We start from the raw sequence: 17,562 nt of genomic DNA on the forward strand, positions 1-17,562 counted from the left end.
CTCCAGGATTTTCGGGGTCGTCCTCTTCTTCTCCTTGCTATGGGGCTCCATTCGGATATTCTCTTTATCTATCTGCTGTCACTAGTTCTTCTTACATTAATTCGATTAACCAGGGGAATTTTTCGCACCACGTTTACCCTAAATAATAATACGCATCCACAGAGACATCGTATAGACTTGCCGTAGGGTCGGCAAGTAATTTTATGTGGGGTCCGGATACTAGAAGAAAATTTGAACAAGGTCCAGAAAAAAAAACAAATAATAACATTTAATGACAAGCTGTTTATTATTTTGGTACATTCTTGATGATAAAACAAAAGACCTTAAATTAATCCGAAAAATTGCACCGACGGTCTTGAGCTAGTTGTTTGTGGTCTGGTTCTCGAGTCGAACAACATAGTCGAAGAGTATCTTCGAGGTGGGCGTCCGTTAATCGGGAGCGATATTTTTTTTTCAAAAAATTCATATTTGAGAAAGACGTTTCGCACATATACGTTGAGCCAAACATAGTGGCCAAATTGATTGCAAGTTGTCTGTAATTTTCATATTTTGCTGGCACATGTTTGGCCCAAAATTCTTCGGCGGATACCGATATATAAACTTGCAAGGACAAATCTTCTTGTAATTCAATAATCTCCATTTGAAGTAATGACAGATTTGACAGATTAAACAGCATAGCAGCCACATCTGTCCATTCTGCCGCTGCATCAACAAATGGTGATTTTAGAAATGAAGATAGTTTGCTTACCTGTGCAAAGTCATGGAATCTTGAAGCAAATTCGTTCCTAAGATCGCCCAGAAATTTTACGAACACTGCAGTGTCTTCTTCGGAGTACTCCTTATTTTTATTATATTCAAGAATAGTTGGAAAATGAATGAATTCTTGTTGTACAATATTGTTTTCAAAGATATCCAGCTTACGACGAAAAGCAGACACGCTTTGTATCAGATCACATACTAATTTTCCATTTCCTTGTAAATCTGTGTTAAGCGCATTCAAATATTTTAAAATATCTTTTAGAAAAGCCACAACCAGTATGTTGCGCCTGTTTGTTATATACTCAAAATGTGCCCTGGCTCCCTGCGTATGTATATTTTGTAAGAAGGAGATCACATGTTCTTTTGTTAGCCAGAAACGTCCAATAACTTGACCTTTACTTAACCAACAAGCATTATTGTGTTCTAGTAAGTCAGAATATGCTGAATCACATTCAGGAAGAAACTCCTTGAAATTTCGGTGCTGAAGAGCAGAATGAGATCTCATAAAATTAATTAACTTCACCAAATTGTCCATGACTTCTTTAAATCTAGCACTAAGTTTTCCACAAAGGGCTACCTGATGTATTATGCACTGATATGTTATTAAATTTGAATTTTTATTCCTGATCCTCTTTACTACACCTTTTTCTTTGCCAATCATTGCTGGGGCCCCATCAGTAGAAAACGAAATCATTTTATTATAACTAATGTTAGATTTAGAAATTAATTCATCAATAACCTTGAATAAATCTTCTCCTCGAGTGTTACCTTTCAGCGGCAATATTGCTGGCAACTCTTCCCTAAAAATCTGACACTCAATATCAAGAAATCTTACAAAAACAACTATTTTTTTATCATCAACAATGTCACATGATTCGTCAAGTGCTATGGCGTAGCAAGGTACCTTTTGCAAAAGATTAAGAAGAGAGTTTTTAATATCCGCAGCTAAAATTTCCGTTCTTCTTGTATTACTTCGCGCTGACAATAAGATGCTTTGAATTGCTGAGCCAACATCTTTTTTTTTCTTCAAAATGTGAGTTAGCTACTGCCAGAATACATTCCTTCACTATATCAGAATCAGAAAATGGTTTTTGGTGTTTATTAAGTATCCAGCATACACGTAACGCTGCATCTGTGGATTTTTCTTGGTCGCTCATGCAGAGAACTAGAATTTTTGTACTTTTTTTCGTAAGAATTAAGATATACCCGAAGTTTTTCTTTACGCGCCTGACTGCCAAGAGGAAAGTTTTTGTGGAACTGCTGATGAGTTGTTTCGTAGTGTCGCTTCAAATTTCCACTTTTAACTAAGGCGACAGTTTTATTGCATATAAGGCACACCGGAACCGCTTGCGGCCTGTCAGGCATTGTAAAACAATATTGTTCAGTCCATTCTGCCAGAAACTTAATAATTTTCACTGTCCACTTTTCTCCTTTTCGGATCCATATTAACGTAGGTACAAAAAGATGTTTTATAAAACGAACGAAAACGCGAGTAATCACAAAATAAATTAACGGTAGTGTGACGTGCATGTCACTGACCAACTAGTGAGCGTCTGCCAGTCAGTGGGCAGCAGCTATGCCAGGCCCATATAAATTTTATTTCCCCAAATTGTGTTTTAAAAGTTGACAGATTTTGAAAGAATTCCCCAGATTTATATATTTCAGTTGTAAACATACAATGGAAAAAACAAATAAGGAGGAAAATTTAGGTAAAATACATCCAATGAAGGTGGGTCACACTTTACATAAGGTTCTTGTTGTCCAAACTATAGCAGGTATAGCTAGTGTAGGTAAGAATAGGGTACGAGTTAAGTTGCAAAGATGCCAATAAATTAATTCAAGACGAACGTTTAAAGGAACATAATGTAACTGCATTTATTCCCAATAATTTATTGCACAGAGAAGATATTATAAGAAATGTTGATGAATGACAAATACATTTTTGAAAATCTTATCTCTCCTATAACTATAACTATAAATGCTTATATATCCATGTAAATGATTTTATTGACTTTTGAAGGAAATGCATTACCTACTCATGTTTTTATAATAGTCGAGCGCATGCGCAGTCGAGTCATATATATATATATAAAGTTATCCAGTACTATAAGTATCTTGAAAAAACTCTCTGCCTTAATTGTACAAAAGAAAAAGACGAGAAATATGAGCGTAGGATCCGCAAGGTAGTTTTTGCCAACATTGTAAAAGTGACCAGCATAAATCTATTTCTAAAAGTTGTTCTAGATTTATTGAGCAAAACTTTATTAACAAATTTATGACAGAACAAATTTAACCTTTTTAGACGAAAAAACAAGTCTTCGGAATAACTACACCGTTGCTTTAAATACAAATAATAGATTTGTAGTTTTCTTCTTCTTCTTCAAGTGCCCTGTCCGTTGCGAACGTTGGTTATTAACATGGCAATTCTGATCTTGTTTGCGGCGCTTCTGAATAGTTCGACCGATGTGAGCCCGAACCACTTCCTCAGATTTTGGAGCCACGAGTGTCTTCTCCTGCCTGGCCCTCGCTTACTGTCTATTTTTCCCTGGACAATCAATTGCAGTAGACGGTACTTATCGTTTCTCAATATGTGGCCTAGATATTCAAGCTTTCTTTGTTTAATTGTATTCACGATTTCTTTCTCCTTTCCGATTCTTTGGATTACCTCTATGTTGGTGACATGTTTGGTCTAGGATATACGAAGAATGCGTCGGTACACCCACATTTCGAATGCTTCTAGTTTTCTCGTGAGCGTCTCCGTCAGCGTCCAGGCCTCCAGACCATACAGTAAGATCGGAAAAATGTAGCATTTAACTAGACGTAGTTTTAGGGGAAGAGACAAATCCCTGCTTATGAGGAGCTTTTTCATATTGCTAAATGCTGCTCTAGCTCGTTCTATTCTCGCCTTAATTTCTGTGGCCTGTTCCCATTTTGCATTTACGTTGGTGCCAAGGTACACATAAGATTCTACATGGTCAATTAGTATGTTACTTATCCGTAACTGTCGAGCAGGCTGTTGCTTCCTGCTTATCAGCATCCACTTTGTCTTCTTGAAGTTGAGGCTCAGGCCGTTGTAGTTTTGGATATACAAATCATTGATAATTTTCCTCCTCTTCCTCAAAAAAAAAAACAAATACCAACAATATCACACAACCTAAAATTTCCTCCACGAATTTCCTCCAACTATTCCACAACAGAATATAACGATCAAAGTTTCTATGAATCTTTTTTCACTAACTACGAAACCAAGTAGTTCAGACAAAAAAAAGAAAATGTCTTCTTTGGTAGAAACCTCAATGTTTCCTTTCACGTTTGGGTCCAATAAACCTTTACCTTCATTTGATAAATCTAAAATTGTGTGAGCATGTTTTTTAACATTTTTTAAAGCAAAATGAATGGGAAAATCCCAGTAGTTGGCTGTATACCATAGTTAAAAAACTTATACAGAAGTAAAAAACTTGGTATATACCAAAATACAAATTTGAAGTTTTTTACTTCTGTATAAATTTTTAAAGTGTTTTGGATGATATTAATTTTTTTGAGGAACTTAAATACGTGGCTTATCCTCGAAAATCCTAACGGTAAAATTCGGTGCGATATCTATTTCAAAAATATCTTTCTTTACAAAACCAAAATCTATTCACGAAGAATAGTCTAAACGTCATCTTGTACTAAAGTTGGGCTTTTTACCTACTTACAACCGGACACCCACCCCCTGTAGTGAAAAGTCTTGGGTCTATACAATAAAGCGAGCGGGAGGTCTTCTATTCAGTGCGGTTATGGTGTAATTAGAATAATAGGAGTATACCAGAGTAATATTATTTATTAAATAATGAATTCACAACTTAGCAAAGGTACATACAGGTATGTATAACAAGATATTTTGAGGTCACAGTATTGCCGAATTCGTTTTTTATGTCTTATATTTTCTTTTGTTTTTTTTTTTGTTACTTTTTTACTGACAAATTGGCTTTTAACGTAGAATTACAGTTTGATGATAAATATTCTAGAATGGAAAATGTTGAGATGTGGCGAATAAAATATTCATGAAATTAAAATGAAAAGATTTACGTCTATTAATAGTGCGATTTATAAAATTAGTACTTGAAGCCCAAATCGTGGGAGGAATATGTGCATCAGTTTTCAAATATTTATTATTTACTATATAATTTCTAAATTGAACCACTTTCACTTCTTTAGGTAATAATGTATCTGTTTTGACAACTAAATAAGTAATTAGACAAAATAATGAGTATTATTTTGAAATTATTAATTTCAAAACAGGAGTTTAAAGAATTAGAAGGAGGTAGTCCGGGCCCAGTTGAACGGTCAAGCTTATTCCAGTGGAATAAGTAGGAAGTGCCAAAACTAAATCATCTACATATCTTTTAATAAAAGGAATGAAAAAAGTGCAACTGTTGATACAATCACTGATAACATCATCCATGACATAGCTACTTAGAATGGGTGAAAGACTAGATCCCATAATTTAGGGTCAGAAATTCAAAATCTAAGCAAAATTTATAATTATATTATTTCTATGTAGTTTATATATGAAACCAGTAAACTATCACATTTTGATTTAATTTTTCATGTATTTGTTCCATTTTTTGGCATCTATCAATGGTGAATAAATCTTCTTCTTTTTTGTTACTAAACAAAAAAGAATTTTTATACAAAATTTTATTTTTGGCAATATAATTGTCAAAAATAAAAATTTTAAGTTGGTATTTATGACATTGAGGCTTAATTGTAATTGTCACTAATTTGTTCACTTAATAAATTTATTTATAAATTCAATTGTTTTTATGTTAAGAAACTTTTTAAAATTATATTAAATTTTCACAGAAGCATTTATTAGATTATAGCATTTTTGTATTAATATTTTTTGAAATATGTAAGCGACATTTTTATATACTAAATATTTGTAATGTACGCAGAAATTACATACAAATTAAAAAAAGAGTGATCAAAATCCATTGAGTAGATCCGGAGATATAGAAAATTTTATTAGTTTAAAATTGTTTGTTCGGTATTTAAACGCCATGGATTTGTGGGTTCTTCCTAGTCACTATTTGAACTACATTTTTGAAAATTCGTAGAGGGTCCTGTAAAGGTACAATGTTTGTGCAAATTTTTTAACAAAAAATACAAATCCCATTCTTTAACATGGCGTCAATAAGGTTCCTTAATTATTATAATCAAATTAGCTGTGAACTAACAAAAAAACATGGCTAACTTTGGCCCAAATTAACCTAGGCCAAATTTTTTATTTGAAAATTCGGGTGAAAATACTAGCTTTTCGAATGTAAAAAAAGATTTTTTCTAGAGACAATGTTTTTAAAGTTATTCTAAATGTTTATAAACTATATAATTTCAAAAAGTTGACATCAGGATTTTTGACTGATCTTATTCGCAATAAAATAGTCAATTTTTTGGGAAATGGCTAATAAAGGAAATAATAAATTAAAAATTTTGCAATGGAATGCTCAATCAGCAGTTTCTAATAAGTTAAGTTTATTGAAATGTTTAGATGAATGAAAAATCGATATAGCTTTATTATTCGAAACTGTTTAACGGTTTAAGCCTGACAGACAGATTTTTCGTGGTTATAATGTTGTACCTAAAGGTAGGGATGATAATTCATGATTTAGCTGAAAATACGTATTATCAGTCCATAATGTCAATAACTCCATTATAGCTGATACATTTATTTTGGTTTCAGTTGTCAATGTATCATCATTATCTAATTTTGTTTTGATTAATTTCAAAGTCTTCTAATCTAATGGAATATTTGTAAACAAACTATAAAAATGTTGTGTATTGTTTATAAATGTGTTATTATTATTTGCAAATGGTTGTGCAATACTTAATAAAAATTTTAAGGATTGATGGTACTATAAATAGCTCTAAATGATGTATTCGCTTTATAAACTTTTGGCACTCCATAAAAATGAAGTGTCTTTTTTCTTTGGGCCCTCCATAAAAATGTGGAGAAGGAAGTTTCCTTTGGTAATTAATCTGTTAAATATTCTTTAAACTTGAATAAAATAAAATTAGAACGGGATCCAATAACATTCACAAGACACCATACGAGGAAAATAACAATACCATACATAAAAGGATTATCAGAAAAACTTAAACGGATAGGAAATAAATTCAACATTTCAACAACTTTCAAAACAACAAACACATTGAAATCTATTTTACCAAATCTAACAACCAAATCTATTAACCAAATCTAACAACGAACAAGAAAGAACAAAGAATTCTATTTATAAAATACCTCGTCAATGCGAACATTTTTATCTAGGCGGAACATCAAGACCATTAAATGTTAGAATAAGTGAACATAAATCTTAGGTATGTTAAAAATAGAAAATTTGATGGATCAAATATGTAAACACGCATGGGAAAATGAACATAGAGTTCAATGGAAAGATTCAAGTATAGTTCTGAAAGAAACAGATGGCAAAAAGAGAAAAAGAATTTGCGTTGCAAATTCCTCGGCAGAATGTAGTAGGATCTCGTTACCAATATCAAAAGAGGAAATCAATAAAAGATTTCAGTTGAAGTTGATTTCAAGTAATCGATTGAACTAACTTCCAATAAAGTCATCCTAGGAGTGCAACTTAAAATATTGAGAATATCATTTTAAAGGTATCTACTTCAAAAAATGTATAGTATGTAATAAAATAAAAAAAAAATAATTTCAAGTATTCAACGATGTTGAAGTTCCACCAATGAGGGTTGTTTTATCTAAAGGATAGATATTTTCTTAAACATCCCTAATATACATGTGTTCTTGTAATATATGTAGGGGAGAGTGTTGTACTTTTGAGAGCTTGTACCTCTAGACACTGTCGTTAAAATTGTTGTTTTCTCCGTGTTGGAATGAATTTTTGCTTTAACGTTCTGCTATTGACCACTTGAGGTCGGTACAATAGTTTCGCTTTCGCTTCATAAATATAAAGACTTTGGAATTTAGTCAGGCTTATGAATTTTTCGTGTTAAAAGTAAATAATTAGCGAGAACATAAATAGTCGGTGTGTTACAATGTTGTGGCTGGTTTCATCTATAATTTCCCAGGTAAGAAATATACTATGTTTCCTATTTAAAACTTGTGTTCACCAATCCATAAAGGTTACATAACCTTAAAAAATTAATGTGTTTTGGTAGTCGTAAACATTGTTGTACCTTGGGAACTTACGTTTGTTGTACTGTTGGCCTGGCCAGAGGTACAACTGGCAATGGCCAAAGGTACAACAAGACAAAACATTTTACTTTTTCTAATTTATCTGTAATTTCACCGGAAGTAGACACTAAAGTAAGGCGAAATCGGGACTGACGTGTGTTTTTAATGTATAGGCAATAAATAATTTTCAAATCAGAGGAAGCTTAGTAGTCTCTTTGCTTTAATATGCACCGCGGCATTAAGGCAATTTTTATCGCTCATGTGATTTATTAACCTCACTGCACTCGGCTAATAAACTCTACAAAATTGAACTTTATTGCTTTTTTACTTACATAACAACTAAACTGACACCAAACTTCTTTACAGAAAAAATGGCACGAAGCAAAAGTAGAATAAAAAGAGACAAAGTGGATGTAGGTGCTTTGTCGATCAACCTTATCTAATCATATTCGAATTCATGTAAACTCCGAACGTCCTACATTCGAATACAACGCGAACAACGATGTTAAAAAAGTGTTTTCACTTGAACAAGAGTCACAGTTGGAGCAGTACTTGACACAGGCAGCGTCGCTTCATTATGGACTCACAAAAAAAGATGGAATCTTAGCATTTCAATACGCACGTGAAAACAAGATAAAAACACCAAACAATTGGACTACAAATGCAACTGCAGGCAAAGAATGGCTAAGACACTTCATGAATCGGCATCCATCATTGTCGTTAAGGAAACCCAAGGCTACAAGCCTGGCAAGGTCAACCAGTTTTAACAAAGAAAATATCCAAGCTTTTTTCAACAATCTTAAAACAGTAATGTCATGCTATAAGTTTTCCCCTGCCAATATCTATAATTTAGATGAAACCGGGAATTCTTCAGTCCATGCCCCACCTAAGATAATAGCCTTAAAAGGTGTAAAGCAACTGGGTAGTATGATATCCGGAGAAAGAGGGATCAATGTAATTTTGATTGCTGCGGTTAATGTCATCGGTAACCCTGTGCCGCCCATATTGATATTCCCACGCGTGTTTTTCAAGGACCACATGTTACATGGTGCACCACCGGGTTCAATTGGAGGCGCAAATCCATCAGGATGGTCAAACGAGAAGCTTTTTTTACACTACTTGCAGCATTTTATAGCCCAAGTTAAGCCGAGAGCGCAAGAAAAAGTGCTGCTAATACTCGATAACAACGAGTCCCATATTGCAGTTTCCGTGATTGATTTGGCGAAGGAAAATAATATTGTGCTATTAACGTTACCGCCACACACCTCGCACAGAACTCAACCTCTTGACAGGACTGTTTTGGACGATACAAAACCTACTACAACACCATAGCTAATGAGTGGATGATTACCCATCCTGGACGTCCTATAAGCTTGTATAACGTAGCTGAACTCGTAGGCAAGGCATTTGCAAAAGCATTTACCCCTGCAAACATTGTCAAAGGATTTGAAAAAACAGGGATAGGGCCTGTTAATGAAAATATATTTGACGACCACGAATATCTGTCATCCTATGTAACAGATCGCCCAAATCTAGATCAGAAGAGAATCCTAATACGGGATATTGCTCATCAAGCCTTCAACTATCCGCAAATACATCAACATCAAACTTAACACCGGCACTTCTCCTGCAGTCTAATGACAACAAGGCAAATAATGCTGACTTCAAAAGCCTGTTTGTAGTGCGCCCATTCCCCAAAGCAGTAGCTCGAAAGACTTCTCAAAAGGGACGAAAGCGTGGTAAAACAAAAATTTTGACAGACACCCCGGAGAAAGTGGAACTATTGCAAAGTAAGGTGAAAAAACCAAAGTCAGTCAAAAGGAAGGTTCTCTGCGATAGTTCAGATGAATCTGATGAAGAGATGAAAAATATAACAAAGGATTCAAGTGACGAGGATTTAGAAACTTTTCTGGCAAACGAAAATGAAAATTATTCATTAGAGCAACAGGAAAGTGAAGAAATACTCAGCTCTGCTAAGTTAAAAGAAGGTGATTTTGTTCTCGTAAAATTGGCCAGTAAAAAGAATATTGCACACTATGTTGCCAAGATAGTTGAAGTTTTAGATGACGAATACATGGTTAAATATTCAAAAACAGTTATTGGAAACAATAAAGTTGTCTATTCAGATGAGGAAGTCTCTTGTGTCTCCGAAAGCGACATAATAAAAAAACTGTCTTCACCAGATTTGGTTGGAACATCACAACGCCAACAAAATATGATGTCTTTTAATGTTAAATTTGATACATACAATGTAAAGTAATCATGTTTGTCATCTTATAATTCATGTAATGAATAAGATTCCGTTCGTTTGTGTTGTTTCTTCTTAATCGAAGGTAATTTGTTCTCTGACCAAAGGTACAACATAATATGGACAAAGGTACAACACAGTGTCGTACCTTTGGACGACCTGTCAAAAAAATTTTTTTTTCAAAGGTAACTGAAACGAATCCATAGACCTATACTTTGTCATTTATAGATAAAGGTTGTATCTACATCTGTAAGCTTCAATGGTCGCTATAAAGCAATTTTTAAATATTTTGAGCCAAACGACATGAAATTTGCCCAAAGGTAACACTCTCCCCACAGGAATTATAAAACTTGAAAAATCCCACAGGAATGGTTGGTGTCCACCTTTGTAGCAATACCAAAAACAGTATATGCCAAAGATTGTTCAGACTATAGGACAATATCACTAATAAGCCATACCCTCAAAATATTTCTAAAGGTGATTCATGGAAGATTATATAGAAAACTAGAAGATGATATGGATGATACTCAGTTTGGGTTCCGCAAGGAACTGGGAACGAGAGAGGCATTGTTTGCTTTTAATGTCTTCTCTCAAAGATGCTTAGATATGAACTTAGATATTTATTCCTGTTTCATCGACTTCGAGAAGGCATTCGACAGGGTCCGACATGAAAAACTAATAGAAGTACTGATAAACAAAGATATAGACGAGACTTACAAATCATTATCAATCTGTATTGGAATCAAAAGGCCAATATAAAGATAGAAGAACAAAAGTCCGAAAATATAAATATAAAGAGAGGAGTAAGACAGGGCTGTGTTTTGTCACCATTACTGTTTAACGTGTACAGTGAAGCCATATTCCAGGAAGCGATAGTGGATCTGGGTGATGGAATCTCTGTAAACGGAAAAATAGTAAATAACATAAGATTCGCTGATGACACCGTTATAATGGCAGACACCCTGGAATCGCTACAAGAATTGGTAAATAGAATTAACGATTATTGCATTAGATACGGACTAAAAATAAATAAGAGGAAAACTAAATTTATGATTGTCTCGAAAACGCAACATGGAAATGAAAGATTAATGATAGAGCAAACCCAAATAGAAAAAGTAGAGACATACAAATATCTGGGAACCTGGGTTGATGACAAAAATGACCAAAGCAGAGAAATCAAAGTCCGAATTGAAACTGCAAGGCAAGCATTTGTGAAAATGAAGACAATGCCTACCAACAGAGACCTTCAGTTGCATCTCAGATTGAGGGCTCTAAGATGTTACATATTTTCTATCTTACTATACGGAATGGAAGCTTGGACATTGAAGAAACAACACATAAGAAAAATAGAAGCGTTCGAAATGTGGTGTTACAGAAGAATATTAAAAATTAAGTGGGTTCAAAGGATTACCAATGCTGAGGTACTACGACGTCTAAATAAGGAGTTAGAAATTATGAACAGCACAAAAAGAAGAAAACTAGAGTATTTGGGTCACATAACCAGAGGAGAAAAATATGAGCTGCTGAGAATTATGCAAGGAAGGATCCAAGGAAGAAGAAACATAGGAAGAAGACGCATCTCCTGGCTGAGGAACCTTAGAGAATGGTTTAACTGTAGTTCACCACAACTTTTCAGAGCAGCAGCCAACAAAGTGACCATAGCCGTTATGATATCCAACCTCCGATAGGAGATGGAACTTTAAGAAGAAGAACACTCTCCCCTAAGTTAAAAATTGTTTTTATTTGGAAATTTATTTTAGAATATTAATTATTCTAACACAGTTTACATCACATTATAAATATGCTGGACCATTGACACTAACTACATGCTAATATATTCTTTGATTATTAATTTAAACAAGACTCACTATTTATACATTTGTCGCTGTTGTTTTATGTTTTTTTAACTTCGTTATACGCCAGTCCTTATTTAAAGTTTTTTCCTGAGGTTTTTGACTATTTCAATTCTCAGTCTCCAATAATACAATGATTAAATTCAAGATTATTTATATTTGAAAACTAAAGAAAACTCAAGAATATTAAAACATGTGACGAATATATTATAAAACCTAATTCAATTATATTATTATGCGCTGGCCTTAAAATATGCAACCTACGTTGTGTATCAGATTTGTCAAATGTGGCCACGCATTTTAATTGACTTAAAAATGATAATATACCTGATACATGAATGTAGATTAAAAATGTTAAGTTAACTTTATAGTGTACATTTTTTAAACATCTGTTGGCTGAGTTTATGCTACATTTATTAATTTGTAGCTTTTTAATTGTTGCTTTCGGCAATGGAAGTAGTCAGTGGCGGTTTATGTAAACAGTAGAGTTTCATTAATTATTATTGTATAGAACAGTAGCAGAGGAACAGGCACTATTACGCCCAAAAACAGAGAAATTAGACAGATAACCAACTGGTATATAATACACTAAATAAAATTATGTTATAAACGAAAAACAATGTTGTTGTTAGTTTGGATTCATATCATCAATTAGCCTATATTTGTCCACTGCTGAACGTAGGCCTCCCGTAAAATTTTCCACCTATTTTTATCTTGTGCTTCTTGTATCCAGTTTTGCGCTTGATATTGTCACCTTGGGGGAACAAATAAGGGTCTAACCACCTTCTGATATCCCCGGGTGCTCTGTAGAGGGCTTCGGAGTTAACGTCGAGAGCTCCTCTACTTAAGTCTATTTTCGGGTTCTGGACTTGGAAAATATTTATCTTCGGTGTCTTGCCTTGAAAAAGGCAAGATATTTCTTACATGACAATTTCTTCGTCGAAATAAAACACCAAGTTAAGTTAAAATAATTCTCAGCCACAGAGTATAATTTGGAACAGCAGGAAGCAGCGCCCCAAGAGCACTAAGCTTTTGGAGGGCCCGTGAGGGACTGACCTGGCTGACTAATAATAAAAATAAAAAATAAATAAAAATAAAAATAAAAACGTTTATTGCCATTATTAGTCTACATTTCAAATTGTTTATATTTCATTTTCTTCTTCACGACGTCCCGCTCTTGCACCGCCTGATATTGGTCATTTTTTTTTTCTCTCGGATTCCTGGACTTCTGCTGGTTGCATCCTGGCGTCTTCTTCTGTAGGTACTTTTTGTGGCATCGTACCTACTTCCCTGATTGGCTGTTCTTCGGCAACCATCCGGCTAGACCCTGATCAGGTGGTCGATCAGCTTATGGGTGCTTCTGTATATCCTCTGGTTCCTGTTTTTCTCGAGGATGTCCCTGGTCTTTCGGAGTCTTCTTGTGGCCTGGTGGAAGAAGTATCTTGTCCTTTTCTCAGCCACCTCCCTCAGTGGTGTGTACTGGAGCCTTTCTTTGATAGTTGCATTGGATATTCTTTCTTCCCATGTTGATCCGTCTATGATTCGGTAGCATGATGTCTCTGTAGCTTCAAGTCTCCTCCAGTTGGTCTCCGCTATTGAACTCCAAACTGGGACTGCATATAGTATCACCGATCTAACGTAGGCCTGGTACAACTGGATCTTCTTGGCCTTCGTTAGTGGACTGGTCCTGAAAATATAGGGGAGTATTAGTTTTTTAGCAGCATTAGCTTTTACCTTTGTTTTTTGTGTATGCAACCGGAAGTTGAGTTTTCTGTCGAGGTGAACTCCTAGGTATTTGACTGCGTCTCCTGCTTGGATCCTGTTTCCTCCTACTGTGATTTCGTGTACTGGTGGGTTATGTTCCTGAGTGAAAATGATGAATTGAGTCTTCTCTGCGTTGATTTTTATCTTCCATTTGTCTGTGAACTCCGTGATTTTTCCAAGGTGGTTTTCCATATTTCTGATTATTCTTCTGTCATATTTTCCGGTTGCATACACTGCTGTATCGTCTGCGTAAAGTGCTGTTGAGGTTTTTGGATCATTTGGTAGATCTGAAACAAAAATATTGTATAAGATGGGTGAGAGAATACTGCCCTGAGGCATCCCTTCCTGGATTTCTTGTATCGTTGACATCTTTTGGTCAGCTGAAACTTGAAAAGTTCTATTAGATAAATACATATCACAAATATTGATTAAGTAATGAGGAAGACCAGCTTTGTCCATCTTGAAGATTAGTGCCTTTTTCCAAACCGTATCGTATGCTTTTTCTATATCCAGTATAGCTAATCCTGTCCTTTGTTTTCTGTTGAATCTTATCTTCGTATCGCTGATAATTCTTGCTAGCTGAAGTTCGCAATTCCTTCCTTTTCTGAATCCGAATTGTTCTTCTTGTATAATTCTTCTTCTTTCTGCATGTTTCGTCAGTCTTTTGTAAATGATTTTTTCCAGTATTTTTCCTATTGTTTCGAGGAGAGATATTGGCCTGTAACTTTCTGGTCTTCTTCCATCCTTCCTAGGTTTTAGTAGTGGGATAATCTTGGCGTGTTTCCAGTTGTTAGGGAAATGTCCTTTTTCTAGGCAGAATTTGAAGATATAGTACAGTTGTACTATAATCTTCTTTGGTAGTTCCTTGAGGGTGATGTTGTGAATTCCTTCAGGACCTGGTACTCTGCTTCCTTTAAGTTTCCTGATGATTTTGGAAACTTCGTTAGGGCTGGTGTAGTCTTCTTCTTCTATTAGGAATTCATTTCTTCTTTTGATCCTGTTGTATTCATTGTTGACTTCTTCTCTTGTTCTTGCGTCTGACATGTCCTGATTCTGCCTATGTGTAGCTGCCATTTTTCTTGCTATTGCATCCACTTTTTCTTGGGTTTCAAAGTGTATTCCGTCGTTGTCTATAATTTGTGGCATCTTTTGTTTTCCTCTTCTCTTGGCTTTCAGCATCTTCCATATATTTCCTTGATTTTCTTCAGCTTTTCTTATGTTGTTGTGCCATTGGTTTTCTGTAAGACTTCTCAGTCTTACCCTTATTTCTTCAGATAGTGTATCTCCGTATTCCTTGAATTCCTTTCTTCTTGTTCTCTGGAATGCTTTTCTGGCCATATTTCTGTCCTTTATTAGGTCCTGTAGTTCGGTTGGGATGATGAGTCCTTTGTTGTTCGTCATAGATTTTGGTATGTTGTCTTCCATGGCTTGTTGAATTTTTCTTGTTATCTCTTCAATTTTTCTTTCGACTTCTTCTGTAGATTGGAATTCCCTCTTCATCTCGATTTGGTTGAGTTGTCTTCTGTAGTTTGGCCAATTTGCATCCTTCCAACGCCATCTTTCGACTGGTTCTATAGTAGGAAGATCTACTCTGGATGTCATCCGTCCTGTAACTGGTTTGTGATCCGAACTGCATTCGAAGTTGGTCCTGACATCTTCCATAATAACTTCTTTAGTGATGAAAAAGTCCAACGTTGAGTTGTTTTGTCCTCTAATAGGGTTGATTCTTGTCGGTTCGTCTGGTGCGAATAACATCTTGTTTCTGTCTTCACAGTACCTTAGTATTATTGTTCCATCTCTTGTATCCGAGTTGCATCCCCATGATGTATGTTGAGCGTTGAAATCTCCGGCTAGCACTACGGTTGTTGCTGAGTTAAGCATGGCATCTAATTCTTCAAGAGCTGGATTTTCTCCCTTCTTCCTGTAAATAGAAAAAATATTAGTAGTACCTACTTTAATACCTACATTTTCAAATTGATTAGTTTCTAATACAACCTGATTCCATTCTATGTTATTTTTAACATAGATTGCCACTCCTCTTTTGTTGGGTATGTCTCTCCTTCCATATCCATCGTAGTTTGTAATTCTTGGCAGCTGTGTGGTCGTCATGTAGAGTGTTTCTGAAAGGCATATGACATCTGGAGTATGTCTTATCACCGTTTCCCGCAGTTCGTTAAATCGTAACCTTAGTGAAGCTATGTTGAGTTGGAGTATCTTGAGGTGCTTAAGCGGCATTATAGATGTCTTCGTATTTCATGAAAATCATTGCGTGTTCGGTGAATGATTTTGCTGCTAAAAGTTCTCTCTTCATATCCTGGAGGAATGCCATCATTTTTTCTACGTTTACTATTTTGTTAATTTCGGCCCATGTGTTCTTGATGCCTTCTGAGTGACTTGTGGATTGTTGTTGGTTCCCTCTTGTTGATTGAGCGTAGGAGAGTCCGCTGGTGGTGGTCCTGAATGCTGATGGGTGCGGTGGAGGTGCAACTTTGGGTTGTGGTTGGCTTCTCGCTCTTCTCTGCGCTTGCTGGTCCAAATATTGCGAGGGCAGGTCCTGGTTGGGTGGTTCATGGCGCACTTCATGCATCTGGGTGTCTTATAGCAATTCCTGGCTGAATGTCCGAACTCTTGGCAATTGAAGCACTGCATGGCTCTGGTTGGTTTGGCATATGTATCCCATCTTACTCGTATGTTTTGGAGACCGTTTATCCTCTTGACTTCTTTTAGGTCTTGCTGTTTATCTACTTGGAGAAGGTATGATCTGCTGGTTTTTCCTTGCTGCCTGGTCCTCATTTCGGTTACTTTGGCGACTATTCCCTGTTCTCTGAGCTCTGCCTCTACTTCGTCCAAGTCCATTCCTGGTGCTGCCTTTATTACGATGTTCTTGGTAACTTCAGATTTTTTCGTATATGTGTGAAATGCTGTGCTGGTGGTGATGAAGTCTTGTTTCAACTTCTCGTAGTCTTGATTGTTTCTGGTGAAAACTCTTGTACCTGCTTTTCTCGCTGGAGCGATTTGGAAGTTATTGTGTCCAAGTAGTTCCCTGATTTCCTTTATGAACGTGGAATAACTTCCTATTTGGCCTGCAATTACTATTGGAGGGATTCTTTCCTTCTTCTTGACACCTGAGTTCTCTTCTATACTCACCGACTCAAGTATTTGGTAACGGTTCCTGGTCACGAGTCCGGATCCGGAGGTTGCCGCGCTTGTTGAGGTGGAAGTTCTTTGTCTGGCCCCTTGAATGTCCTCTCTCGAGTTTCTTCTATTACACTTCACCGTCTGGAATGGTTCTTCCTCCATGATTTCAATGTTATTTTGAGACATTATTTCCAATATCTCTTGTCCTGGAGTTGTCTGGGTCGAGTCGTTATTTTGTAACTGGTCCTGGGCGGGTCCACCACCTCTTCGGGAGGTGGGCCTGGTTTTCTTTGTCTTGAAAAGACGTCTGTGGATTGGAAAATCCCTTCGGAAAGGATTGAAATCTGAAATTAAATTAGTTATTTTCGAAAAAACCTCAGTTTTATCTACTTCTTTAGTCTTGAAAAAGACTAAATCAGAGATATCCTGATTTACAAAATTGTTAGAAAATTCAACGGTCAGATTGGAACAATTCAGTTCGTCATCCGACCAAATTGAATTGGGGTACTCTGTTAGTCGCTTAGACTTCAGCGTGGTGGTTAGTTTGTGATATGCGTCCGTACGGTAGCAGGTCTCACAGCCAACCACCTGGCTGACCTGAAAAT

The 17,562-nt window shown here is 35.7% G+C and overlaps 3 protein-coding genes across 3 annotated transcripts in view; 2 read left to right on the forward strand and 1 right to left on the reverse strand.

The window, feature by feature from the left end:
• Positions 1-328: 328 nt before the first annotated feature.
• LOC140451664 (general transcription factor II-I repeat domain-containing protein 2B-like) lies at positions 329-1,453 on the reverse strand. Its single transcript, XM_072545508.1, has one exon. It carries the CDS (start codon positions 1,451-1,453, stop codon positions 329-331), a length of 1,125 nt encoding a protein of 374 aa, XP_072401609.1.
• A 6,324-nt stretch (positions 1,454-7,777) lies between these two features.
• Positions 7,778-17,562, forward strand: part of cd (peroxidasin homolog cardinal) — a 65,109-nt gene continuing 55,324 nt past the window's right edge. Inside the window, exon 1 of the mRNA XM_072546659.1 lies at positions 7,778-7,848. The gene's annotated coding sequence lies outside the window, so the exon portion shown is untranslated. The remainder of the gene's footprint in view (positions 7,849-17,562) is intronic.
• LOC140451665 (uncharacterized) lies at positions 8,651-9,286 on the forward strand. The gene has a single exon (XM_072545509.1). The coding sequence runs from the start codon at positions 8,651-8,653 to the stop codon at positions 9,284-9,286; it is 636 nt and encodes a 211-aa protein (XP_072401610.1).

The sequence above is a fragment of the Diabrotica undecimpunctata genome, chromosome 10 (assembly GCF_040954645.1).
Source record: "Diabrotica undecimpunctata isolate CICGRU chromosome 10, icDiaUnde3, whole genome shotgun sequence".
In the NCBI taxonomy this organism is placed as follows: domain Eukaryota; kingdom Metazoa; phylum Arthropoda; class Insecta; order Coleoptera; family Chrysomelidae; genus Diabrotica; species Diabrotica undecimpunctata.

What these genes read in the sequence shown, in the direction of transcription:
- LOC140451664 (XM_072545508.1), bottom strand. Translation starts at nt 1,453, where the DNA reads ATGATTTCGTTTTCTACTGATGGGGCCCCAGCAATGATTGGCAAAGAA.
- LOC140451665 (XM_072545509.1), top strand. Translation starts at nt 8,651, where the DNA reads ATGAATCGGCATCCATCATTGTCGTTAAGGAAACCCAAGGCTACAAGC.